Genomic DNA, 26,777 nt, shown 5'->3' with positions numbered 1-26,777 from the left:
AGAAGGTGGTCCTGGCGGTTGTTCATTATTGTGGTGGTCAGGGCTAGTTAACCTAGAACTAATCCCTATACAAATGGGTCTTGTGTCAAGACCCACTCTTGTTCTTGATGGCTTTGTTTTAACTTTAACAATGACAAGAAAAGGGGAAAAAATACGAAGAAAACATCAGGAGGGTGAGGCTACCCCCTCTTTCTAATCATGCAGAAACATATCCTCCTTATTAGTTAATCAAGAATTACAGATTACCCAAATATTGCAATTAGACACAAAAGCTCTTGCCCCCCCATAAGCACGTTTTATCCATGGGAGTGTGGTAAAATATAAAAATATCAATAGGAGATTTGCAGACCAGAATACATTATGTGGTAAGACCAAAGGCAACAAATAACTAGCACAAGAAATATGCATTTAGATGGGATAACACAGATATGAGGAGAATAATTGAGACATAATTCCTCCTTGCAACAAGTACAAAGAATAATCTCTTCCCATGAGGGACATCCCGTCTCACCTTATGTCCCATCTGTTACAATTCAGCTGCCTTCCTTTAGTAGACTCTCTATGCCTCGATATCCATTACTAGAAACTATCCAAATTAGTTACAAGAAACTTCCATGTTATTGATTGACATTACATAAGATAAGATAACTTATTAATGTCAAATGAATGACCAAAAGGTAGGTCAATGGTACTAGACTAGGGACCATAGTTAACAAATTTAACTGTATTGGAGTTTCTGGCACACAAATTTTCTCATAATTCAGTTTGGTTGTTTTATTTGGTTCAATAGTGACACAATATGACAAAGGCCAAACCCCTAAAAATCATGCCCAAAAAACACAATTCTTGGAATTTCCTTGTGCTGCTCTACTCTCTCTTTGATTGGCTTGTTATTGGCAACTTGTGTTGACCTGGGTGGGTCATCCGCCCCATCGTAACAGGTTGAATGCTGCTCACATGTTAGTGCTCAAGCCTCGAGGCTTTAAGTATGGATTGTTGGGTGTTAATCATCAAGTTGCAGGTGAAATCAAAATGGAGTTAGTTTAAGGTTGACATCTCAAACTGCGAATTAAGTTGTCGGTTTAAGATTTCTTGGACTGCATGTAGTCTGTGGTTGTGGAGGCTGAAGCGGTCACCTACCAGGGAGCTTCAAGTTGTTGAAGGACTCTCATCCTCATATTCATGGTTATATATATATGCATATGCATCTATTTGCCATTACAAAATTCAAATTAATCATTTACAAAGATATTTTTTAAAAATATATTGGAAATTGTCTTTTTACAATTGGTAAACCTAGAAAGAAAATTGAACCATCCTCATGCACTTGAATGAAAAATAGGGTTTTCTAGTACCTTGCTTGTGCCACTGCAATAATTTGCGTAAAGGCTACATCAACAATATTCACTATAATCATTAGGCACAATGAAAAACACCATGTAGGGGAGGAGCATTCTACCAAGATTTGAACCTTGGTCATTGTCACAATGACTACTCCAAGTTGCCAATAGACTGCAACCTGACGAACACAAATTTTGAAGGATGTGGGGCTGAGCTTGGATTCGCTGTGTGCGCATTGGTTTTGAGATCATTTAATATAATCTCTTTGGGTGCAACAACACTTTCAACCACTAGCTCAAGGTTACCCCATGGCTTGAAGAAAAGTCCTCATGTGAATTGAATCTTACTCATTGTAGAAAAACTTTTCACTACTCACCAACTGATCCAACACCTTTAGGATATATATATATATATATATATTTCTCCCATATCATATTGAATTCAAATTTGAACTTGGTAACTATCAAAAGTAGAGTCAATAATACAAAGTCGTGGGGGTGCCTTAGGCTGTTAATTTCTAAACCCAACTACTGGCAATTTATTCTCTAGTAAATACCTTGCTGTAAATTAATTTACTGCAGATCTACTGAATAAAAGCACTGCTGAGATTTTAACAGTTAAATACAAGATAGACAGTGGAAGCAAAAAATGACACCAATTTCATACACATGCACACTTAGAATTTCCGCCCTTCGATTCTGCTTGTCGCATTAATAAATATCTTAAGCATAGAAGGGCTTCCTTACCGAGGAAATGACCCTCTATACAAGCAACAAAACCTTGAATATTTCTAATTGATAAAACCCTCTGCAAAACCTGTCCTTCAATCTTTGCTGGCTGCTGAATCCTTCTATCCCACTGGTACTTATACTTTTCCTTTGACTCTGCACACTTGGATGAATGTCCTCCACCCAATCACCGAGATCTCACTATCTCATTGTCTTGTGCTCATTGGATGTGTTTTCTCCCTTAGCCCAACCTTCCTTTTGTAAGTTTGAGTTATTGACTGAATCCACAATTGTTGAAATTCTTATGTTCTATGTTGTAACAATCACTTATTATAAAACTTCTTAATGCTGCAATATTAGATAAGCAATTGTAGATTATTAGATAGAACATAAATCAAATGCACAATAGAAGGCAACCAAGAACAAAATGAGACACAGAATTTAGGTCCAATGTCTAGGGAAAACCCAACCAGATTTTTCTTCTATTAAAAATCAATTGTTCAACAGAGATACAAAGTAAAATGAGAGATCAAGAGAATGAGTAAGTTCACCCAAATCTGAAAAAGCTGTAGCATGAAGATCACTGATAGCAGCAGTAGATGCACACACTGAATCAACCTTCCCTTCAACTGAATCAACACTGAAAGTTGAAACACTGAATCAACCTTGGCTCACCAAGTTCTGCTCTTACTCTCCAAGCCTCCCTCTCACAATCTTCTTCAACTCTCTCCAACTCTTTCTCAAGTTTGAATTCTTTTTTCACAATGCACAAGTAGTGAGGGGAGAAAGAATGAGGCACATATATATAGCAGGAGCAACGAATCCATACCTTGCAACGAATCCATGCCATAAGGTAGGAGTAACTTGCATGCCAAGAGGAGTGTAACTCATGCCCATTTAGGAAATGTAACTTATGCCATTAAGGAGGTACACATACCTTTGTAACTTATGCTTTTAAGAGAGAGCATAACATATGCATTAAAGAGTGCATAAGAAGAATCTTCTATGACATGCTTTTATTGAGTGTAAGAGAGTGTAGGAGCATTAATGAGAGTGTAAGAGGAATATACCATGCCATTAATGAGTGTAAGAGAACATTATTGAGAGCCATGATTGAGTGACTTGAATTTTTTTTAATAATAACATAATAGTATCATAAGAATAATAATAATGTTAATGATAATATTGATGATTAAATCGAAATTGAACTATTAGGATTGATTGATGATCATAAGGGATTTTCCATCAACAATACTTGATTACCAATTGATGCAAGGTGATTTACTATTTTTTGAAAGTCTTACTTGAGACTTTCTATTTTTAGAAATTCATCCTTGAGCTGCCAAATTTTCAACACTCCCATCTTCGCTTTCTCTACTTATCTTTGTTCATCTTTGCTTTGTATCATCTATAACAATGATGTCTCACTCTAATGAAGAAGAATCATCATAGGGGCGCTCCGACTACCACCCTATATTCCCTTGGGGGGGTTGCCACTTGCCAACATATGACAAGGATCTCGTACAATCAAGTCTCATCTCTGCTTGGGGGGCTAACCCACTTGTCAAGGATTTCACACAACCAAGTCACATCTGTACTCGAGGGGATAACCCACTTGACAAGGATCTCAGACAACCAAGTCTCATCTCTGCTTTGGGGGATCCACTTGTCAACACATGACAAGGATCTCACACAACCAAGTCTCATCTTTGCTTGGGGGGATCCACTTGTCAACACATGACAAGGATCTCGCACAACCAAGTCTCATCTCTGCTTGGGGGGATCCACTTGTCAACACATGACAAGGATCTCGCATAATCAAGTCTCATCTTTGCTTGGGGGGATCACTCACTTGACAAGGATCTTACACAGTCAAGCCTCATCTTTGCTTGGGGGGATAATCCTCTTGTCCAGGATTGCGCACAACCAAGCCTCATCTCTACTTGGGGGGATAACCCAGTTGTCAAGGATTGCGCACAACCAAGCCTCATCTCTGCTTGGGGGGATAACCCACTTGTCAAGGATCTCTCACAACAAAGTCACATCTTTGCTTGGGGGTATAACCCACTTGTCAAGGATCTTGCAAAACCAAGTCACATCTCTGCTTGGGGGGATAACCCACTTGACAAGGATCTCACACAACCAAGTCTCACTACTGCTTGGGGGGATCCACTTGTCAACACATGACAAGTATTTCGCACATCCAAGACTCATCACTGCTTGGGGGATCCACTTGTCAACACATGACAAGGATCTCACACATCCAAGGCTCATCATCCACGACCACGCTCTCTAGGAAGGGTCACATCTGTCAGTCCAAGTTGCTCTCTGAAAACCAAGAACTTTCTTTTCGTCAAAGGCTTGGTAAAAATGTCTGTTATCTGGTCATCAATTGCTATATGATGGAGTCTTAGTGCTCCTCTTTGCACCATATCCCGAATATAGTTATATTTGATCTCAATAAGCTTGGACTTGTCATGGAACACAAGGTTTTCTGCAAATTGAATCCACTCTTATTATAGTAGTAAATTACTAACGTATCTAGCACATGCCCAAACAACTCTCCAAAGAGCTTCCTCAGCCATACTGCCTCATAGCCCATACTAGCAACAATGTACTAGACTTCAGCTGTGCTAAGGGCTACAAACATTTGTTTTCTGCTCATCCAAGATATCATGGCAGATCCCAAACTAAAGCAACATCCAAATGTGCTTTTTCTATCAACAAAGTTACCAGCCTAATCAACATCAAAGTACCCATGTAGTCTTACATCTCCGGCAGTATATTTCAATCCAAGATTGATGGTCCCATGCAAGTATCTTGGCACATGCTTTGCAATAATACAGTGTGCATGAGATGGTTTAATCCTATGTTGCACGAGTTTCGGGAACAGGGGAACGTTTGGAACTTGGGTACAGGTGTCGGGAACAGCTAGAAGTTTCCCCAAAATTTATAGGAAACGGTTGATTGAGAGCGACAATATTATATAATAAAAAAATAAAAAATATAAAAAAATAAATATATATTTTAAAATTCTTATATTTTTTAAACTTTTAAATATAAAAAATACCAAAATATCATCTTAGAAAAACATTATATTTTTGACATTAATAATCAAAATTAGTTTAGAAAAAAATTATGCTTTTAGTTTTGATGTCTAAAAGAAAAAAATATCAAAAATATCATCTACTCTGCAGCCTTTCTGCCTAAAAGAGAGACAGACTGACAACTTAGTTGCTTACACTCACATGTCCATTACCCTCGGTTTTCCTAGATCCCGGATAATGCCCACACACAATTTTCTGTCCTCTAGTTATACGTCACTCCTATCTTCTGTCATTCCTGACACGTTATCAGATGGAGTTCGTTCCATTCCTTTCTATTTAATTACAGACAAAGACTGAACTCGTTGTTTCATCCGTCCTTGTAGTCTTCCTGGATCCATCCGGAGACGAACCATGTGAGCTTGAGGAGATGAAGAGTGCCTTCGGTATCTTCGATTCCGACGGAAATGGGCTCATCTCTGCCGATGAACTTCTAAGGGTTTTCCACTTGGGAGAGTGGTGTTCCCTGGAAGACTGTTGGAAGATGATAGTAGGTGTCGACTCCCATTCTCGTGGCTGAACTATCACAGGCTGTTCCCACAGTTGGAAACACTCAAAAAACTATTCCCATGTTCCCGAATCAATGTCTTTCACGTGCTAGAAACTTGCCCTTGCTCCCTTCGCCGTTCCTTGGGAAAATGTTTCCCTCCCGTTCCGAAGCTCTCGGGAACGTAGGAATTGCCGGAACGGGTTCGCTACATGTCGGGAGCTGTTCTCATGTAACTAAGGTTTAATCTTATATTGGCTCAAAGTATTGACTGCAAAACATTTGTCTGGTCTAGTGTTCACTAAGAACATCAATGCCCCAATCAATTGTCGACACTCGGAAGGATTTGCCAAATTAGGACCAAGTTTCTGCCATACTTCAAGACCCATAAAATAGTGCATCAAATGAAGATCTTTCATATGCTAACTCCCTCTTAACTGGAGGATAAGAGGCTCTCCACCTGTCAAGAATAAGTCATCAATATATAATACCAAAATCAAAGGCATACCTTGGACTGTTTTGAAGTAGAGATTTGGATCAACATTGCTTCTGGTAAAACGAAGCTTCATCAAGAAGCTATCAATGCGGGCATACTAAGCTCTTGGAGCTTGCTTCAAACCATAGAGGGATTTCTTTAGTCTACACACATGAGTTTTCTGATCATGTACTTCAAAGCCTTGTGGTTGCTCCACAAATACTTCTTCCTTGAGGAAGCCATGCAAAAAAATAATCTTCACATCCATTTGGTGAAGGGACCATCCTTGGCTAGTAGCTAGAGCCACAATAGATCGAATGGTTGTATAACGGGCAACAGGTGCAAAGATTTCATCATAGTCTATTCCCTCTTTCTGAGATAACCCTTTGGCTGCAAATCTAGCTTTATATTTTTCAATACTTCCATCAACACCATGTTTAATTTTATACAACCATTTATAAGACAACAAATTTACCTTGGGGTCTTGGAACCACTTCCCATACATCATTATGAATGATGGACTCATATTCTTCAACCATTGCATCTTTCCACACTTGAGCCTTCACAACTTCTTCAAAAGTGCATGGTTCGGCTTGAATAATGTTGCTCATGGCTACAACATATCCTTGGAACCAAAATGTTTTTTGCTTTCTTTGAAGGTTCCTCAAGGAGCAACATGTTTATTAGCATCTTGAACGGTGTCACGAAGCCATAAAGGTCTCCTTTTAGCAGGAGGTTCCAAAGGATCCATGGGATCCATGGGTTCATCAACGGGATTTTTCAGGCTCAAGATTTTCTTTTATCTCAAATGCATCATCTTGACTATCAACATTAGCAGGTGGAAGAGGAGTGTCTCTTGTTTTTCCAAGAACTGCATCTTCATCAAATGTTACATCCCTGCTAAATTCTATATTTTTTTTTCAGGTACATATACTCTGTAAGTTTTAGAATTTTCACAATAACCAACAATCATACCCTTTTTACTTGAAGCTTCCAGCTTGCTCCTCTTTTCTTTTGGCACGTGGAAGTAGACAGGGCAGCCAAGGTCCTCAAGTGCCCAACCTCGGATTTTTCACCAGAGAAGATTTCTTCCAGAGTTTTGTTGTTTAGGGCACAGTGAAGAGATTTATTTTGAACATAAACAAATGTGTTAGCAACTTCTCCCCATACAAAATTTGGTAGTTTATGATCATGCTACATAGCTTTGACTGCTTCCATGATAGTTCTATTCTTTCTCTCAGCTACTCCATTTTGTTCTGGGTTATAAGGTACCGTGGTCTCTTTCCTGATTCCAACTTTTGTAGAAATCTTGAGCTCTTGTCTAATTCATGTCCACTCAAGTCATGGGATGGGTCGACATCTTCCTCAATCTCAATACAAAGGACTTGGTTCTCACATTCATCAAATGTATTTGTTGATCCTAGAACAAGAACAAGAGCAATAATTAGCAAAGTAAATAAACATAATGAAAGTATACCTAGTGATGAGGCAGGTTTTTCTTTCTTTTCTAGATGTGAGAGTGGCTTCTTCATTATACTGCACTAGCATCCTCTTGGAGTTTACTCCTTTTGCACTTTTTGCATCTTTATGATCTTCAGGATCTTCTTTTCTTGATTGCATCCTCATCAGGAAGTTAGTGAAAGAATCATTCAAATACTCGTGCAGGAAGAATAACCAATGGTCTAAAAAATAAATCTTAAATGAGAGCAGTGATACAAAGAAACAACAAAAGACTTGAAAAATACTTTTTCTTTTTAATGGGGATTGAGGGACGCTGTTAGCTCCCTCTTGATCCGACCTCTATAAGTTACCACTATCCATCAGTGACATGTCACTAGCAGAAGAAATGCATCTTCTTGAACACTTGGCAAATTCCATCACGATCCACTCTAATCTCAGACATTTTGGAAACCATCTTTTTCACATGAGGTAATGATTTGTAGTGAAGATGAGTCAACTTTCAATGCCATAGTTTATATTGATAATTACTTATCATGAATCAATGCATGGATAGGTCTTCCATTGATTTTATAAAGATCTTCAAATCTTGATCCCAAAGTGAAGGCATGTAATAATAATTATACATATTGACTTCATTGCCTGCAATGATATTATTTATAATCCATTTTTGATCGCTGCAAAAGAGGTTAGTTTAGAAAACTATCATTCCATCTTTTGCAAAAGTCATGATTCTTACCTACAACCACTATTGTTAGTAAATTCTAATATCAAAATCACCAAAACCCTTAAGATTATTACCTTTCTCATATAATGTAAGAGTGTCAAAATCCCCCTATCTTCAACATTCAATTTCTATTAGTTATTCTTTCATAACCTTCTATGCATTATACTTTTTTTCAAGACAACTCTTTCTTGCACATGCATAAACAAAAGTAAAACAACTCTTTACTTTTGCATGCATCAACAAGAACCAAAACCAAAACCCCAACTATTAAACACATTCAACACATTAATTACTATATGCAAAATTGCTATCATATCTTGGATTTCTTCAAATCTAGGAAGAACAGTAACAACAAAATTTCAGGAGTAAAATTTCAGCTGTAAATTTCAGCAGAAAGTGAGCTGCAAATGGAGTGAACAACAAGAGATATTTCAGTAGAAAGAGAGTTGAAAGTGGCACTTGTCTTCTTGAACTTGTCTCCACCAAAACTTTGATACCATGTTGAAATTCTAATGTTTTATGTTGTAACAATCACTTCTTTAAACAACTTCTTTATGCTGCAATATTAGATAAACAATTGTTGATAGAACATAAATCAAATGCACAATAAAAGACAACCAAGAACAAAATGAGATGCAAAGAATTTATGTTCAGTGACAAGGGCAAAACCCACAAGGGGAAAACCCAACCAACTTCTTCTTCTATTAGAAATCAATTGTTCAACAAAGATACAAAGTACAATGAGAGATCAAGATAATGAGTAAGTTCACCCAAATTTGAACAAGCTATAGCATGAAGATTGCTGGTAGCAGTAGTAGATGCACACACTGAATCAACCTTCCCTTCAATTGAATCAAGACAGGAACATTGAAGCATTGAATCAACCTTGGCTCACCATGTTCTGCTCTTACTCTCCAACAATCTTCTTCAACTCTTTCCAACTCTTTCTCAAGTCCAAATTCTTCTTTCACAATGCACAAGTAGTGAGGGGTGAAAGAATGAGGCACATATATATAGGAGGAGCAACGAATCTATGCCATAAAGGAGGAGTAACTCGCATGCCAAGAAGAGTGTAAGTCATGCCCATTTAGGAAATGTAACTCATGCCATTAAGGAGGTATGTGCCTTTGTAACTTATGCTTTTAAGAGAGAGTGTAACATATGCAATAAAGAGTGCGTAAGAGGAATCTTTTATGACATGATTTTATTGAATGTAAGAGACTGTACGAGCATTAATGAGAGTGTAAGAGGAATATGCCATGCTAATAATGAGAGTGTAAGAGAACATTATTAAGAACCATGATTGAGTGAGTTGATTTTCTTTTCAATAATAATATAATAGTATCATAATAATAATAATAATAATAATAATAATAATGCTAATGATAATATTGACGATTAAGTCGAAATTGAACTATTAGGTTGGATTGATGATCAGAAGGGATTTTCCATCAACAATACTTGATTACCAATTGATGCAAGGTGATTTACTATTTTTAGAAAGTGATACTTGAGACTTTCTATTTTTAGAAATTCATCTCTGAGCTGCCAATTTTTCAACAACAATTGTAATCTCCAAAGTGATTAACGGTTGAGATTAGATCTCAACTTCACTTGAGATCAACAATTGAGATTCATCTAATTCACTAATGCAAATAACCTTTGCATTTCATTAGATGATTCAATTTTTCCTATCAAAGTCAATTATTTTAATGATTCTTTTAATTAAAGCAATTTGCTACGGTTAAAGGTCCTTTCAGATGACTTCCACACATCTAGACACTTAGACTTGTGCGGAAGTACTTGTGTGATGTGAGGAAGTGTATAAGAGGGAACAAGGGAGATCCAACAACCAACAAAGATTGAAGGACAAGTTTTGTAGAAGGTTTTATCAGTTGGAAGTATTCTATGTTTTGTTGTTTGTGTTTTTCCTTAGAAGGCCATTTTCGAAGGAAAAATACAATAGATTTGAGGAGAAATTTTCTTAAGTGTGCATGTGTATGAAATTGGTGTCATTTTTTGTTTTTGTTGTTTATCTTTTACTTAACTGTTAAAATCTCAACAATGCTTTTGTTCAGTAGATCTGCAGTAAATCAATTTATAGCAAGGTATTTACTAGAGAATGAATTGCTAGTAGTTGGGGTTAGAAATTAACGTGGTATCAAAGCATTGTCTTTGTGGGAGGCTAATCTCTAGCATTGCACAAGTTCAGAAATCAATATAAGAATCACAGGGGTAGTCTATGGTGTAGAGGGCCATGCGTAGTTAGGCCATACAATGGTCGTACATGGAAATTAAAAAAAGAGAGTTGTAGTTTCTGTACAAAGAGAGTCGTACATAGGGTGTGATGATAATAGCATTTCACGTGTATGACAAAAAAAAGAAAAGGGTATCGTTTTCGTACAACTGTATGCAGGGAATCAGTGTATGAGAGCCATACACGTATAGAAAAGTGGTAAGATGGCATGGAAATTAGCATGCGGAATAAAAAAAATGCAGTAGTTGCTGCAGTCACATGCAACATACAAAAGTCGTATAGCTCCAACAAGTGTTGGATGTACACCATATGAGTGGAAAAGTGTGTAGAGAATGTATGATAGCACATGTGTGTGGTCAAAGTGATGACAACACGCGGGGCTGTATGAGGCTATGAGCATGGTGCATAGACTGTACGAAATGACCACACACGGAAAAGGGTTGGCAACATGTGCAACAGGCAAAGTGACCATACAAGAAGTACTGTAGCAATTAATAGAGTGCCCGTCATGTGTTGTAGTGTTAGTAGCAGTGTGCTGTGATTTTTAGCAAATCGTACAAGGGTTGTATGGAACAACAAAAGTGCATATTTTCCAAATCAACCAACAGATTTGTGGAGTTCATACTTAAGAGGGAGAGGGAGATTGTACTAGTAAAGGGTTTGGTAGAAAATTAATTTTGTGGGTGTTTAAAAGGACCAAAGAACAAATCCACAAGGAGATATTAATAGATTTGTGAACCAACAACGATTTTTTATTCTTGTGGGTGTTAGAAGTGACTTAGCACATGAAAGATTTTATCAGATCTAGGAACTGCAACAATCAGTCTCAAATTTGAAAACCTATTGGATGGAGCATTTAAATTCCTATTCTAGAATGCGAGGGTGATCTTACTTTTGTAGAAGCATGACCTTTGGGAGGTTATAGAGAAGGTTGTTTTTATACTGATAGATGCAACACCCAAGGGGCATCACAAGAACGACATCAAAGCCTAGAGAGTGATTATGGATACTGTAAAGGATCATTTGATCGTGCACTTGGCAAAGAAGCAATCAACTAGAGAGATGTTTAAAGCTCTAGTGGACCTGTTCCAGAGTGATAACATGAACAGGGAGATGATCTTGAGGAACAAGCTCAAATCCATCAAGATGTTGAGGTTTGATACGTTACCAACTACTTCATGACAATCACATAGATATGTGATCAACATGCAACCGATGGGGAGAAAGTGGATGGGACAAAATTCGTCAATGTGGCACTAAATGGGTTGACTAACCCATGGCAACCTTTTGTCAAGGGAGTTTGCACTCAGGAGGAACTTCCCAATTGGGAGAGGTTTTGGGATTATTGCATCTAGGAATAGGCTCGGGAAGAGTCTAATGTCAACAAGCAAGGAGATGGAGAGGGGAAGTTGGCCTTGGTCAATTAGGCCGAGAAGGGGAAAGGGAAGGGTTTTAAAGGTAATAGTGATGGATCACAACCAGGGAAGAAGAAAGACTTGAGCAAGCTCAAGCGTTTCATTTGCCACAAGAATGGGCACTATGCATCAAGTGTTTGGAGAAGAAGAAGGGGAGGACGAAGTCACAATAGACAACAACATCAACAAAGGTGCAACTTGATGAGTTTGCCACAAAGTTCAAGAAGGATTTCTCTTTAGTCTCCAGTTTATCTACCAACACCGTCATTAGGAGTGCTTAGTACTTGGACTATGGTGCATTACGCCATATGACAAAAGCATGGGAGTTGTTTAACAGTCTAACAGAGAAAGACTTAGGGATTCATGTAAAGCTTGGTGATGATGCCAAGTATGTAGTGAAGGGAGAGGGAACCATTAAGTTCCAAATTGAGTTAGGAGGAATGTTGGAGGCCAAAGCAGTATGTACTAGGGCCAAAGAAGAACTTGCTCAAAGTATTAGTCATGGATGACAAAGTATATGTGGTCGTGTTCAAGAATGGACATGTGTGCATTCATCTTGAGGATTCTAGCCTAGACACAACAATGGCTATCAAGGTTAAAGAGGGCAACTTATACAGATTGAAGAGAAAACTTGTTTCGGCTTTTATACATGACAATGGAAACCAGTGCGAGTTGTGGCATAGGAGGATAGGACATTTGCACTTTAGGGTGTGGCCGATCGTCAGGGAGATTGTTCTTGGTCTCCTAGATTTCGGGGTGTATGTAAATGGTGTGCACTTGGCAAGAATGCCAAGGCCGTTTTGTTGAGCAGTGGGAGTAGGTCCAAGTGGATCTTGGATGTCATTCATTTAGATGTTGGTGGATTGATGTTGGCGGCATTAGTGCAGGGAGTGTTATGCTATGTCACATTCATTGATGACTATTCTAGGAAAACTTGGATCTTCGTCATAAAGACCAAGGATGAGGTCTTCAGTTGGTTCCAACAACTCAAGGCTTAGGTGGAGAATCAGACAAAGAGGAGGATCAAGGTATTGAGGTCGGACGATGGGGGTGAGTACACCTTCAATGACTTCAAGGATTTCTGCAAGGAGGTAGGGATCAAGAGGGAGATGACAATCTTGTACAACCCTCAAAATAATGAGGTTACAGAGAGAAAGAATCAGTCCATCATCACTTTTGCCAAGGCTATGATACATGACCAAGAGTTGCGTATGTTTCTTTGGGCAAAGGTGTGTGGTGCTATACTATATTTGCAGAAAAAGAGTCCTCACAGGATATAGGGGGACAAGACTCCAGAGGAGGCATTCACAGGGGTGAAGATAGAGATAGGACACTTAAGGATCTTTGGTTGTCTAGTGGACATCCATGTGCTTGTGGAGAAAAAGACAAAGCTGGAGCCTTTAGGAGAGAAGGGGCTATATGAATGCAACGAGACCTGAAAAGCTTACAGGATCTTGATGCTAGCAGAGAGGAAGACAATTGCGAGAGATGGTAATTTTGAAGAGAACTTGGCATCTAGGAAGTCACACGAGTTACCACCACCAGTGATCGAGGACAAGGAGCAAGAGGCTTCAAATGGAGGACAATGTGAAGAGACTTCCAGTTCAAGGAGTCAACCTTTAGATTCAAAGGAGTTGGTGGATCCTTCCAGTTCTGTCATAAGGCCCAAGTGGTTTGAGCAGACATTGAAGGATGCTTAAGAGCATGTGGAGGCTCCTAGGAGCACATTCAAGGAGAATAGGGCCCCGAAGAAGTTTTTGAACTACATGGCATTGATGAGTAGTATCATTGAATAGGCAATGGACCAAGAGGTTTGGAGGAAATCTGGGGTGAAGGATGATGCATGGGATATTGTGCCGGGGCCCAGGACCAGAGGGAAAACCGGTTCCAGATGGCCCTTTGTGAAGTACCTTCCTCGCTAAGAGGGAGTGTTGATGATAGTGGCATCAAATAGGTACTTCTGCATAGGTCTAAGTGTCTAGATGTGTGGAAGGCATCCAAAAGGACCTTTAATTTTAGCAAATTACTTTAATTAAAGAAATTATTAAAGTAAATGACTTTTATAAGAAAAAGTGAGTCAATTTAGTGAAATGCAAAGGCTATTTGCATTAGTGAATTAGATGAATCTCAAACGTTGATATCAAGCTAAGTTACCGGAAATGCTGCCCCCAACTCCCAGAAACGTCGTTCAGCGTTTCGGATACGGAAACGCGTACGAAACAACTTGGAAACGACATGGAAACGTTTCCGCCACGTTTCACTTTTTCGGAAACGACCAACCTGAGATCGGAAATGTTTCAAAGGAGTTTCAAGAAAATTTGATCCGTTTCCAAAAAATTTGGATACGTTTCCAAGTTTCCAGGTTTCCAATGTTCTAGGCACTTTATTGCAAGAATATATTCCAGGTTTGTTTGTCCAGAGCATGTAAATGCAGCTGAATTCTTTGCAGACCTTATATCCACTGATTACAGCTCATCTGAAAGTGAACATTTATCTTGAAAAAGGATTCATGACATGATAGAGGTATTTGCCAACAAGTTTTCAACAATGCCAGATCTAAAGGATGGAAACCTGGAATTTGGAATGGAAACTCATAAGGTATCTATGAAATCAAGAAGGAAAGTTGTTACCCACAAAGTTGGCTGGTGGAAGCAGTTTCTTTGCATTAGGTTAAATTTCTCAGCATTTCTTTACTAGTATCATACTTCACAATACTTAATTGCTTAAATTGTGGCATCTTGATTCTTGGTCATATGATCTTAGGTTGTGAATAAATAAATCTAACTTACTTCTTTCTATGAATTTCAGAGCATCTCCTGTTGTAGATACAAGAATACAATCCAATTTATAATGTGTAGACGCTGTTATTTTCAAAGATTAAATTTACATTATATTCAGTGATACTAAACAATATTTCTATGTTATGACTCCTTTAGAGTCTAGACCAAGATACTGTTCAACATACTATTTAGTATTTACAAAGTCAAATTTACTATGTTGCCTCTGTGTTAGTGCTGTCAAATTTATTAGAAAAATATATAATTTCATGAAGTATGATATGACTCTGAAAACAATCTCATATTCCTTTAAACTGTTAGTGGGTATTGACATTTTAATCAAAGGTGCCAACTTGAATGTAATAATCATTGATGATGATGATTTGTTTATTTTGAATTCATGATGATGATTATGTATTTTTAAATATAGAATCTAGATTCTAAAGACTAAAAGATGAATGATAATATGAAATTTTTATTTTATCGTATATATATATATATATATGCCGTTTCCTTGTCGTATCGTATCCAGATTTTTTGAAAATTTGTCGTATCCACTTCAAACCCCGTATCCATTTCCGTTCCCGTATCTGTTTCAGTGCAACTTAGATTTCAAGTGAAGTTGGAATCTAATCTCAACCGTCAATCACTTTGGAGATTAGGGTTGTGGATTTGGTCAATAACTCAGGAAAGCTAGGCTAAGGGAGAAGACACATAAGTGAGGAGAAGACAATGAGATAGTGAGACCATAGTGATTGGGTGGAGAAGTACATTCATCCAAGTGTCCAGAGTTCAAGGAAGATTATAAGGGATAGCGAGGGAGAAGGATCAAGCAGCCAACAAAGATCGAAGGACATGTTTTGCAGAGGGTTTTAAACTTTTATCAGCTAGAAATATTCCAGGTCCTGCTGTTTGTATTTTTCCTCAAAGGGATATTTTCCCAATAAAAGAGCCCTTGGATGTTGAAGATATTTATTAATGAAATAGCAGATTTGAAGGGCAGAAATTTTAAGGGTGCATCTGTATGAGATTGGTGTCATTTTTTTGGCTTCTGTTGTTTATCTTTTATTTGACTTTTAAAATCTGGGTAGTGTTTTTATTTAGCATATATGCAGTAAATTAATTTACAGTAATGTATTCACTAGAGAATGAATTGCTGGTAGCTGGGGTTAAAGATTAACATAGGATGCTTTGAAAGCAGAAACTATAAAACATGAAACACATGAAATAAAGTGTATATAAAAGAAAGAGTTCAAGACAAGAGAATAGCTAGATGTTTGTAAGACAAGGTGAGGAAGATGTGTCTATGACATCTTAAAACTTCTTGTTACTAACGATCTTAAAACATAATAACATATATCACTAAAGCAACATATTTAATAACATCACACCGCCCCTTGATACATTAAATTTGAAACATAATTTATGAGCCTCCATGTTGTAGCTGTAATCCAGGTGCCATGTCCAGTACGAATCCCATTGTGTGTTGGACATCTCCAGTGCTTGTGAAACAGAAGCCTGATGAACTTCTGTCTGACTTCTAATTGACTACCTTATTGTGATTGTCTTGAATAGGAATGGTAATTGTCTTTTGGTTTACGTTTTCAAAGTTACGAGTGGTTTTGATTATTGAAATATGATATTTCTATGTCTTTGGTTTGTGGGTTTTGACTACATATATGTATAATTTCAAAGACTTTGCACTCCAATTCTTCTTATTTGAATGTTTCAATCCCTTATCTAGGATCAGTATTAGGGGACTAAAGGTGCAAAGGAAATAAATGCTTAATGAACTTGTTAATGGTGAATAAGCAAAACATGTTAGAGTCAATTGAGTCTAGCTAATGTACTTGAGAAGAGTGTTATTCTCCTGACCATGGTCTAATTCTTGCAAGGGAAATGTGAAGCACTATAGTGTTGTAACAGCTTTGAGCCCTGTTGTTAACCTGGCTTTGTGCCCTGAAGAATCTAGGGTTTACCCTAAGTACCATAGTTGGGATGAGAGGAAGTGTTTTGGGGTTTTCCTTGAGAATGTTACCTAGGAAAAAAAAAGCATGACATGTTGACTGATTTATTCTTAATGTCAACCTAATAAACCTTTAAGGGGTATTATTATTATTATTATATCGATTATGTTGATTTAAAATTCTGTCAAAAATCTCCGGAAGGAATGGTTACAATGCCAGACAATTCATCAAATGTGTCATAAGGGAAAATATAAGGCAAGAGGAGCATATAAATAGAATAAAAGCATCTGTTCCTTACATCAAATGGACCATTGACAAATTGGCAAAATTCTAAGCAAATGAAACATAACCGTCACATTTGCCTTCTTAACACCATAAGAAAAATGGTGGACTCGATGAAGGATCCAATAAAAGAAGGCTTCTATAAAGGAGTCTACTCCATTCTTTGTTCGTGCAAGAGGGTCTACATGGGAGAAACATGAAGATATTTGGAGGTTAGATTAAAGAAGGGCATTGCAAATCGAAGGCATGACAGATTCAAGAAATCAGCCCTAGCTGAGCATGCCCATAAGACTAAGCTTTACATATGAATGGAAAACGCAAAGTCCATTGCTAGGGTGGATATCTATACCGAAAAGAAGGTAAGGGAAAAGGTTGAGATTGATATGCATCCAAAATATATCAATAGAGACGAAAGGACCAAGCGTAACGAAACCTAGAAACCATTGTTACATGCTCTTAAAACTCAAAGCAATTGATATAGTAATAATAATCACCTTAAAAGTTTATTAGGCCAACATTAAGAATAAAACATTCTGTATGCTATGCTTGCCCACTATTTATGGGTTGATTAATCATTTATTGAGCTTTTAGTTTCCTGATGATGATCCCAGAGAAGGGATTGCAATTTGAAACATTGAGATAAGAAGAACTGGAATGCAAATTCCTTAAAATTATCATTCTCTGCACAATTTTTTTTTGGCATTTATATATATGTGTGTTGACATTCTCTGTATGTGGATTCAGACTTTTCAAAATTTCGGCCGATCTGTACCCGGATCTGAGTAACTTAGATAACAAGTTCATGATTGCTGTGTGCTTTTTGTCTATTAAATTTAACTTTAATAATGTATTTAAAAAGAATACAAGCATTTGATGTTATGGAGTTTCAGAGGATGCTTAGTATTCCTTTTGTAGTATCTTATGTGAAAATTTGGTGGTTTAATAAAAAAATAGTTTTTCTTGACATGCAGATTGGTACAAAGCGGGATAAAGAAACTGTTGACATCACTACAAATCGGATTAACAGGCTACTTTTCAAGGTAGATATTCAGGGAAGAGTTGCTTTAGTTCAACATTTACATTATATGATTGACACTGCACAATTCTTGATTTTGACAGGTACGGTCATTACGTATGTCTGGCTCTTGTGCTCTTAACCTCTGTGGAGTAGCATGTGGGAGGCTTGATATTACCTACGAACTTGGTTTTGGAGGTCCCTGGTATGTGTCAAATAGTGCATATCATCTGTGAATATTTTCTTAGCAATGAAGAAGATAAGATTTTATTCGTAGCAGTTGTTTTAAATTTTTTCATCTACTAGGGATGTCGCTGCTGGGGTTGTAATAATTCAGGAGGCTGGTGGCTGCGTCTTTGATCCGTACGTATAATTTTTCACAGGCAACATTTTTTGTTATTACTTGGCAACTTGTTAACAATTTATGGCGGCTTCTGGATGCATCATAGAGGTTAACTTATTTTGCAGGTCTGACCGGGTGTCGATAGTCTAATTTCATATCACATCTCTCTAAATTATGTGTTAATGACTGTCACTCAATCTGCAGGTCAGGAGATGAGGTCGACATTATGTCACGGCGGATTGCAGCATCTAATGGATTTCTGAAAGAGGAATTTGTGGATGAGCTAAAATCATTATGTGTATGACATAATATTTTGTTGGAGAATTTTGCGGCACCTTTGTTGCTGAAGTAATCATTGTTATGCATCGAACAGATTTTATCCAACTATTTTCTAAAGCTCGTTTCCAATTATTTAGCAAAACCTCTTATCTTGCCTCTTTTTTTGTTATTCATCTTTTATGGAGCTTCAATATGTATGACCAGAATCTTCTGCATAAGGAGCTTCAGTATGTTGCTTATTTTTGGAAACATGAATGAAAATCTTTACAACGACCTAGTCATTGAAATCGAGCTGATCGAGTCTATACCGAGTTCGACCCTCATCCGAGTCGGAATGGAGTCAGAGTTTTAAAATATTAACTTTCATAAGAGGTTTGGCACATGCTTCGCTCATGGTTCCTCCAAGGTCTCCAAGGTCCCGACATGGTTAGTCGACCCTCGGCCGAGGAATCTGAATCGGAGTCGGAGTTTTAAAACATTGGTTTCATAAAAGGTTTGGCACATGCTTTGCTCATAGTTCCTCCAAGGTGCCGACATGGTTACTCGAGTCGAGTCGAGTCGGAATCGGAGTCGGAGTTTTAAAACATTTTGAGGTTTGTCACATGCTTCGCTCATGGTTCCTCCAAGGTTCCGACATGGTTATTTATTACTTCTGTTCATTATCACTCCAAACTTTTAACTTCACATGGGCTCAATTCACTGTGAGAGAGAAAGGCAACTTTATCAATTATCCTTGCACTAATGCATAGTGCACTAAAATTCGATGTCCTTGTTTCCGAGTTCAGACAAACTTGTGTCGTTAATTTGACGGACCTCGTTTTCCAGGCCCATCGGTGAAACTCAGTCGAATAATTCAACTGGAAAAAAAGGCCGTCGAATATTTGACACCGGTCCCTAGTTGGCTAAACGACGGACAATAGACGAAACTTTGATCAAATTACCGACGCCATATCTGATAGACGGGACGAATAGTTACGAACGATATCCGACGACATCCACAACACAATGCGACAATGCCATGGAGGATGTGTTGAATAGCCGATGTGTTGCTCGACGATTCGACGTCGGATATTAGTTGGGATCCGATCGATAACCCGTTAGAGAGCGCACAAATTTGACACAAACAATCCGACGATGTCTCGTCGGATATACGACGACCATGTAGAAAATCCGACTGGGGATGTCCGACCATCGGGTGTTGGAAATTCGACGGGTAAAACCACATCCGACGGCTTCCAACCTTTATGCGTCGGAAAGTCGACAAAAAGACAAGGGGCGAATTTGACGGCGTTGCTGTGCATCCGACGGATATAACGTCGAAATTCTGATGCCTTTTGGAATATTAGGAAAAATATGATATTCCCGTCGCAATTCTCTTGTATGGACTCTTGAACTCTCACTTGGGCTCAGATCTTCACGACTCACTTTGTTGCACGCCCATCCGGAATGGAACCCTCACGTATGCGGAAAGTGCCTTAGAGTATAAGTTATAACTCGATAAAATGCCAACATACGGGTTTTATAAAATTTATAATTGACATTAAAGGGCTACCTCTCCAAATCTTGTGTTGATTACAGAGGACCTTTTTATTTCCCCCTTCTTTCACTTGGAGCAAGAGAACTGAGGGTTTCTTGATCAAATATTTCACTTTCCATATTTTTTTGTTACCCCAATCTCATGTAATTCTAGGAGAGGACTCTCATTACTTGTTTGTTGTATGAGTAGCCCCTAAGTTGCCTTTTTTTCTGTTGTTTGTATATCTCTTGAGTTTTGGATATAAGATTTCATGTATTCCCATTTTCTTATTCTTCTTTTTTTTCTTACCTTGCCTCTTTATCTTTTGCCAACCAAGCTTCCGTTGAAGCCTTTCTAATTCTTTTTTCCTTCTTTGCCTCTAACTTCTCGTTAGCTTAGATAAGAAAGGATGCCCCAATTTGGATATTTTAGGGGAGTGGAATTGTTCCTCTTCCAAGGAATATTCCATCATTATTTTCTCTAGTATTGAAACATTTTCTAATGGTGCCATGGATTCATCATTTCTCTCTAGTTAACGCCATGATCTCAAATTTTGTACCTGTTCTTGTACATTGGTTTCAAGAATTTCCCCTTATTAAGTCACTAAATTGAGAGCCTCAAAGTTGTTATTTCTCTCATTTTGGCCTTTACTAGACCCTTCCTGTAAGGCCCTTGAGTCTCGGGCAGGCGTGCACGATGGGCGGGCGCCCCGTGCACGACGACGGGCGCGTTTTGGCACGACGACGGACAGTGCGACAAGAGGGCGAGCTACCTCCGACACTTGGATGGGCGACCCATGGGCGACCCACACACGATGGGCGAGCGACCCGTGGGCGACCTGCGCTCGATGGGCGGGCGGCCCGAGCGACAAACAATGCGGTGGACAGCAGGGTTGGACGCGGGCAAGGTTCGACAAAGGCGGGCGCGACGCGACGAGCTGGTGGGCGCAGTTCTGCGGTTCTACAGGCGGACACGGGCACGATCACCCGACGGGCGGGTGCGACCACCCGATAATGCGATGAGCTGCAGATACGGTGCGACGAAACAGCGAGTCGCTTGCGACGAGCTGTGCGGCAGGAATATGGCGAAATATGCTTAGGCCGAAATGCGGCTAAGTGTGGAGCGGGCATATTAAAGCACACAATCACATTTATATGGTGGCTTACACGCATATGTAAATATGTGGAATTAAATTAAAATAATGTAAATTAATGTATACGTGGGCTTATATGCAAATAATGGGGGTTGGCCGTAAGTAATACACCCCCTTAAAACATAAGAAGGGCGTATATGCGATGGATAAAATGAAGCCGACATGTTTAATGGATGTTTGTGGGCGTATGTGGTAAATATGGGGGTCGGCCAGGGGCTGTACACCCCCTCTTAAAAACATACGTTGAAGGCATATAAATAAGACATGGAGAGACTTCATTTGAGACATCGAACTTCGCTCAAGTGATCCTCGCATAAGAGGCAAGGAAAAGTGCGAAGGTTCACAAGGAGATGCGCATTCCTCATGCGCATAAAGGTGAAGAAGGCTTCGCATATTTCAGATTGGTTCATGTGGAGTATGATCTCGGTTAAGGGAGATTTTATGGTCACGGTTGAGGGAGTTTGGATACACGGTTGGGTGCAGAATTGTGTGAATGTCTTGGTGACCCGTGCGGGTGCCCGCTCATAGGCAAAGGTGCACGGTTGTGTATGTAAAAGGTTTCTTATACCTTGTTGTAAATTGTAAAAGATTCTAAGTGTTGGCCGTGGACTTGCCCGGCACACTTGTATGTTGATGTATTATTGAAGGTTCATAATATATTATTATTGGGCGGACTCGTTCGGGAGTTGCCCCTCCCATTCTACATGGTTGTTTGCAATTGTTATTTGGTTTAATTGCATATGAAGATTGTTAAGAATGGTTTATGATGAATTATGAAGATTAATGCTTTCACATGGTTATAAGATAACAGTTAAAGCATGTTTATATCGGTTAAGGCGTAGTCCATATGTACAAGTATTAACGAAAAGAACGTACACGGTGGTGCCGCACCCTGCCGGGCACGGAAAAAAAGTTACCGTAGGCTTGGGGGCGTGACACTTCCCCTCCCCTAGGAGTGGATCACTTAGGGGACTCTGGTTGATTCCCTTTGTTCCCATTTCGATCTAGCTGCTTTGGTGAAATTTTCTATTGTTGAGATATGTCTCTTTTCCTCTTTTCATGTTGCAATTGTTCCCCTTCATTCCCTTTCTTTTATTGTTCCTCTTTCTTCATGTTGTAGCTTCCTGCAAAGTGGCCATATTCATGGAAAACATTGCATTTAAAAGGAATCTAATTATAGTCAATCCCTTGAATATTTGTCCAAATATCTAGATTTAGAGTTAATTTTGTTGGGAGCCCCTTATCCAAATCTACCTCCATGCATATCCTTGCACAAGAAAAGAGCCACTCTTGTGGCTCAACTTGATCAATGTATTTCCCAAGTGTATTTTCGATATGTTTGAAAGTAGTATCATTCCAACAATGTAGGGGAAAAAATGGAGCTTTACCCAAACTAGGACGATAGATGGGACATCACTTTTAGGATTAAAATATAGGCTCCATCAATCTAGATATAATGGTTAGGCCCACATTAAGTAAGGACTACTTCGAAATATCAGTTCTTGATCATCCTTGTTCTCGAAAAGAAGGAAAAATAATGTTTTTTTTTTATAGAAAGTCGAAGTGATAGAACTCTTGATCACGGGTCTCTAATTTTTTTCAACCCAATCTCACAGAATGTGAGGAGGGCTAGATCCCCACAAATTGGCCTATTAAGACATGTTTAACCGGTTTCAAGGGTCATGCTCTTACTGTGGCACAAAAACCTCGTGTTGAAGAAAGTGAACTAGGTTCAGTCTTCATAATGACATGTAATTACGACTGATGTAAATGATGTATTAAAGAGAAAAAATTATTATTGTAAACTTGCTTCATGGGTTTCATGAGCAAGTGATTTTTAGAATAATAAGATTTGTCATTTAGAGTCTAGAATGAATGTCATGTATGAAGAGCTCTTCTTGAGCCTATGTTTAATGTATACAAGTCTATATAAATGTCTAGAAGCCCTCCAAAGACAAGCACAATCCCTCTTGAAGAAGTCGGCCTGCAAATTGAATTAAAGAAAGATAATGTCGGCTTGCATCAATAAAAACATCTCTTGACACTGCCATGTTGGCCTAATATGTGGGTCGAACTACTATAAATACCCAGCTAGGGTCTTCGCAAAAGGGCAGTGGAGAACTTAGATCCTTCTGAAGTTTCAGATGGCTGTCACAGAAAAGGGTTTTAGATGCCACAATGAGGTAATTTCGGAAGTCTGTCCATGGTGCAGTATGTAAATATCTCTGTGTTTTTCAGATGGGTACCACAAAGATGAAGTCTCGGCCTCCTCACAGTCTTGGTGATCACTGTCTCGGCATACTAGATGCAGTCACAGTCTCGACATATTTGTGATGAGGAGGATCTAGGTGATCTCACAGTGACACACTCTCGGCATACACTCTAGACACAGTCACAGTCTCGACATAGTTGTGATAAGGAGGATCTCGGTGATCCCATAGTGATACCCTTTGTCTCGACATGCATTCTAGACGCAATCATAGTTGTAATCATGGTCTCAGTCATGATCTTGATGAAGACGTAGTGACAAGGTCATGATCTTGATAAAGATCTCGGTGCAACTCTCATAAATGCATATACATATCTCAGTATAGAGATCTCATTGTCTTGATGAAGATCTCAGTGAAGGTGCAACAATAATGATCTCGGTGGAGCAGTAGTGATGGCCTCGGTGTTGCAGCGGTGATGACTTCAGTAGCAGTGATAATGATCTCAACAATGATGAAGAAGAGGATTGGTGTCTTGGTCTTGGAATTCGTCAATTGGAATCTCTATAAGAAGAATTTGTGTGGGTTTTCCTCAAAGAGTGAGAGGATTTGGCCCTGGCAGAAAGCCAACATCTTGTTCTTGTCTCTTTTGTTTTGGTAACTATTTGATGAAGTAAGAAAACACAGTCTAATTGTGCTAATAAGAAAGAGTAAAAAGAACCTCACAAATAGTTATCATTGTGAGAAGAAGCTGATTAATCCGATTTCCCTAGATTCTTCAACACCTTGACCTTTGGAATTTTTTCTAGAGTCTTGACAAAACAAGAAGGGTTTTCCTTATGGTACCACAACCCATTTTTGGCCATTGAGTTAAAAGCATTGATATCTAGAGCATGGGGTGGGAGAAAAGGTTGAGACCACACAATCTATCCATCTGGCTAGAAAAATCTATTGAAACTCTCATTTCCCAATATAACCTGAAAACGCTTGGAAAAAAAATTCTAAACTAAAACTAGGCTAGATACAAATTTGTTCTTCTGATTAAGGCACAAGTTTACAAATTATTGATAAAAGAGTGAAGACTTAACTTAGTGATTTTAATTATCTCCAAAAGTTAAATAAAAAATGATAAAACACTCAAAAAATAACTTGCTAAACATCATAAGTTAAAAAGAAAAACTCCCCAAAACTTAATTTTTTTTTTTTTAAGTTTTTTGGGGGTTTCATATAAAGTTATGGTAGAAATTCAAGAATGTATATGAAAGTAAGGGGTTAAACAACCAAATAGAGTTAATTAAAGTGTCTACATAGACATATGCATATACATAATTTTGATCATTTACAAATTGTGTGTCAATATAGAAAAAAATTAAGATATATTGACATTCATCCTTATCGATAATGATGCCTATGTTTTCAAAAAGTTTAGAAAAGTGAGTAAATTTTAAATGGTTCGATATATATATATATATATATATATATATACATATCTAATGTTGATCATCTACAAATTTTGTATGTTCTCCCATGACTAAAACCAACTGAGATTCATCTTAATTGTGTAACTATCAAACAACAAGAGTGATCAAATCTCTCGAATTGCAAACCTTTTATCAAGTTTTGCTTTCAGAGAGAGGTTTGCACCTTGAGAGGTTTGATATATATATAAATTTTGTATGATCTCCCATGACTAAAACCAATCTAGATTCATCTTAATTGTGTAACTATCAAACACCAAGAGGGATCAAATCTCTCGAAGTGTAAACATTTTATCTTGTTTTGCATTCAAAAAGAGGTTTGCACCTCGAGAAGTTTGATCTCTCTCTGTTCTTGATAGATCTAGGTTTGGTTTGACCCTCAACAAATTTGATACCTCAAGACATTTTATAAATTCCAAATTAAGATGGATATATATATATATATATATATATATATATAAATATATAAATATAATTTCTTATTTTACATGCACAGATATATAAAATTATAAATATATTTAAAATTGATAAAAAATATATATATATTTTAAAAAAAAATTAAAAATAACTTACTCATTAATATATTATTTTTCTTATTAACACACACACACACACATATATATTAAGTTGAATATAAGATTGTGTCATGCTAAATATATCTAATAATTTTTAGTTTTTTCAAAAGGGTGAGTTAATCGGCCTTGAGGTCGGAATTGATTTTAGTGTACATAATTCATCATTTCTATGTAAATATATTTAAAAAATGCCATATATTTTAAATTAGCATGTTAAAATTGAATAGAGATTGAAATAGAAATGACATTGAATGGAAATTGAAATATAAGTAGAAATTGACATGTACAATGAAATCAACGCATTAATTTCAATGTACAGGGATTGGTTTCCATCTACGATTTTAATATTTTTTAGATCAATACATCTAGAAATTAGCATGTACACTAAAATGGATGTGTTATAGTTTTTTAATTTTTTTGTTGGGTAAACATCCATGGGGGATTTGAACTAATGACCCTTTTGCATGGAGTGCCTTAAAAGAACACTCATTCATCGTCAATCCAAAGCTCCCCGGGCTTGATGTGTCATAAATTGAATAGAAATAGTAGACATTATATAGAAATTCACATTAAAATGGAAACCTAAATTGATATGTACATTGAAATCAATGTAATAAATATTGACATATACAATGAAATGAATACATCTAGAAATTGACACGTACACTAAAATCAATGCATGAAAGGATTGGAAAGTGAAATAATTATGACCTATGCCTTCAATAAGGCCCTTGGCACACTTTCATCAAATGCACGTAGATGCAACATCCAACTCAATCACACAACTACTATTTTATTACTTTGTACCCAATTTGTAGACCTGCAATAGAGTAAAAGGGCCAATTCTATATAAATTAATATTTCAATTAGATGTTATTGTGCTGTAGTGGAAATCTAATGGAACTCTTTTAACAAAAATTTGAATACATACTTGTATTCTAGTTTATGATAGCAATTGAATATGTAGGGGAGACCTTTAAACACTATCATCAAATGTCACTAGCAGACATGAAAGATAATTCGCTCCCATTGAGTGTAGAATGGTCCCTTGCAGTTGCATCCAATGGTGGACTCTTTCTAACAAGGAAGGTGTGAACAATGGGACTTGCACCCGATGCGACTTGGGTAATCTCCTCACCATGCAAAGTTTGTGAATAATCTATTCATTAATAAGCATGACGTTTCATTTGAAT

At 37.8% G+C, this 26,777-nt stretch overlaps 1 protein-coding gene across 1 annotated transcript in view; it reads left to right on the top strand.

The window, feature by feature from the left end:
• Nucleotides 1–18,811, top strand: part of VTC4 (Inositol monophosphatase family protein) — a 107,907-nt gene extending 89,096 nt beyond the window's left edge. The window contains exons 9-12 of the mRNA XM_089373090.1: nt 17,990–18,058; nt 18,138–18,238; nt 18,340–18,396; nt 18,581–18,811. Of these exons, the coding sequence (XP_089229216.1) occupies nt 17,990–18,058; nt 18,138–18,238; nt 18,340–18,396; nt 18,581–18,680 (327 nt within the window). The 3' untranslated portion in view covers nt 18,681–18,811. The remainder of the gene's footprint in view (nt 1–17,989; nt 18,059–18,137; nt 18,239–18,339; nt 18,397–18,580) is intronic.
• Nucleotides 18,812–26,777: the final 7,966 nt, after the last annotated feature.

This window comes from Pinus tabuliformis, chromosome 8 (genome assembly GCF_031772625.1).
Source record: "Pinus tabuliformis cultivar Carrire ecotype Pingquan chromosome 8, CPIR1, whole genome shotgun sequence".
Classification (NCBI taxonomy): Eukaryota; Viridiplantae; Streptophyta; class Pinopsida; order Pinales; family Pinaceae; genus Pinus; species Pinus tabuliformis.
The sequence above is the reverse complement of the archived record's forward strand: the minus strand, read 5'-3'. Positions and strand labels throughout refer to the sequence as shown.